General features: G+C 36.1%; 1 protein-coding gene across 1 annotated transcript in view; it reads left to right on the forward strand.

Moving 5' to 3' along the window:
- Window positions 1-2500, forward strand: part of LOC113828624 (protein SHQ1 homolog) — a 10166-nt gene that overhangs the window by 2034 nt on the left and 5632 nt on the right. The window contains exons 3-4 of the mRNA XM_027381630.2: window positions 1012-1211; window positions 2047-2192. Of these exons, the coding sequence (XP_027237431.1) occupies window positions 1012-1211; window positions 2047-2192 (346 nt within the window). The remainder of the gene's footprint in view (window positions 1-1011; window positions 1212-2046; window positions 2193-2500) is intronic.

Below are 2500 nucleotides of genomic sequence, written 5' to 3' on the forward strand. Positions count from 1 at the left end.
GGTATTTGGATATCATATGGTATATGAAAGTAGGAATGTAATCAACCATAATGTAGCTAAGTAGCCACTTGGTTACACAAAAGGGTGGGGGGGAAATTTTGAGTTGTCATATGGATGCACTATAATTTACATTGTTGTCTATGATGTATATGGAAAAATAAAGCTACCAAACAGTAAATGGGACAGAGGCAGAAGTTATTAGAATCTCAAGTGTTCCCAAGGTGTAAAAATTCACCAAAAGTGTGCAGTAGTGGCTTGTAAACAGTGCCATTTGGCTACTTTGCCCTGCAGTCATCCATTTTCTTTAATTGTAAACTGCTTTAGAAAAATATACCTGGAATTACGTGATGCCACATGGCAACAAATCAACTAAAGGGTTAAGCCTTTAATTGATTTGTTCCCAAACTTTGAAGAATTCCTTTGTGTAAATGTAGTGTCATTGAGAAATATGCATTCTTAGTTGTCAAATGATTTAGTTGGTTGTCCAGTTCCATTCTGCAGAAATCATGTACCTTTTTATCATAAATTGTAATAGTGTTCTTAATAAAGAATACATAAAGATTGGAAAGGCTTATTTTTTATTGAGTTGACCAAACTGTGCAAAGATATTATTTTAAGAAGTTTTTTTTTTCTATCTTGGAAACTTTATTTAAAAATCAGTGAGCATTTCAAGACAGGATAGATGAAGACTATTTCTTGTTGAAATGTTACCTTTGTCTCACCAAAGTAAAGCATTCAAATTTTTATGTTTTCTTTGTCAAGAATATTGTATTACAATTCTTGACAACAAGGTTCATTAAATTAAAAGTCTAATGTGTAAAGGCGGCAACTAAAAATGTAGAAAAGATTATTGAAATGCAATATTTTTTCTTGTAAGTTTGGATTATGAAAGCCATTTAAGGGGAATTCACTTATAGATAGTTCATTTCCATCTTTTCTTCTTTTTTTTCTCCTTTTTTATTAATATCTAGTATGTCTCCAGAGAAAGTCAGTTATTTAATTGCATTCCAGACTCACCTTCTCAGGGAAGCTGACTGATAGCGAATTAGAGAGATACACAGCCAAGTTTGATGCTGACCAAGGAGCTTTTGTAATCCAGTGTGAGAAGCAGGTCCCCGGGGAGCATTTTGCTAACCTGGATATGTTGACTACCTTATTGGCACCTCAAGGGGCATCAAGTGTTAAGAAGCCTCTGATTGAAGTTGTTGGTGGTAAGTCAGTCAGTCAGTCAGTCTCTCTCTCTCTCTCTCTCTCTCTCTCTCTCTCTCTCTCTCTCTCTCTCTCTCTCTCTCTCTCTCTCTCTCTCTCTCTCTCTCTCTCTCTCTCTCTCTCTCTCTCTCTCTCTCTCTCTCTCTCTCTCTCTCTCTCTCTCTCTCTCTCTCTCTCTCTCTCTCTCTCTCTCTCTCTCTCTCTCTCTCTCTCTCTCTCTCTCTCTCTCTCTCTCTCTCTCTCTCTCTCTCTCTCTCTCTCTCTCTCTCTCTCTCTCTCTCTCATTCATTCATATATAATGGTAACAACCTGATCATAAGCCAGACAGACACACAGGCACAGAGCAGCACACACTAGTGTATGCCTTTCCTCATTTACCTGCCATAAATTTTACCCGTTGTTAGTTGGTTAAACAGATTTGATAATTACTTGAACAAAAAAAATTATTGTTCACCATTGAAGGAATTTTATGAGCATTGGATATTATGGTAAATATCTCTCAATTCAATACCAATTCAGATTACCAAAAATGCTCGGGTCCCGAAACTAATTCCAGTTATTCATTCCATCATTAAATTTGTCATATTTATTCAAATACTGTTATATTCATTCTCTGTCATGCATTGATTTGTTTTTTCTTAAATATGTTATGGATCCACCTGTGATATCTCTTTTAATATGTTTATGGAGAACCAGTAGATCAGTACTGTAATAATAGGCAAGTGATATGCAGTACCCTAAAACTATAGAAAGATGTTTTATTAGAAATTGGGGTGCTTTGGGATGGTCTAATTTTTGTTAGATTTTAAAATTTTAAATTGTATCATGTGTCAACAGGGAATGATGATGAAGCAGGTGATGAGGAGGAGGAAGAAAACATTGACTGGTTTCTTGAACAAACGCTCCCTGATGAAAATGTGGTCACAGCAGGACATAAGTATGGTTTTGCCAACAAAGACACAGGTGTCTTTACTGCACTGCAGGTGAGTTTGAAATATTTAGTTCATTTATCTTAACTGTTCAAAGACAGTAGTAAGCCTTTCTTTATAGACCTTTTTATTAATGCATTTTCTCTTATATTTTATATTGTACCACCCATTTCTGAAAAGAGTTTGTAGAAATTTGGGTTTTCTCACAGGTGGCTTCTCACTACTCTGGTTCTCCCTTTGAGCCCACTTCAAACCATTAGAGACTAGTGCATCCACCATCCCATCCTTTGTCCCCCTTCATATAGTTGCCTCCTAGCCTGCTTGAGCAACTCACAACTACTTTTTTCACTGTGAATTTTATA

This window comes from Penaeus vannamei, chromosome 31 (genome assembly GCF_042767895.1).
Source record: "Penaeus vannamei isolate JL-2024 chromosome 31, ASM4276789v1, whole genome shotgun sequence".
NCBI lineage: Eukaryota > Metazoa > Arthropoda > Malacostraca > Decapoda > Penaeidae > Penaeus > Penaeus vannamei.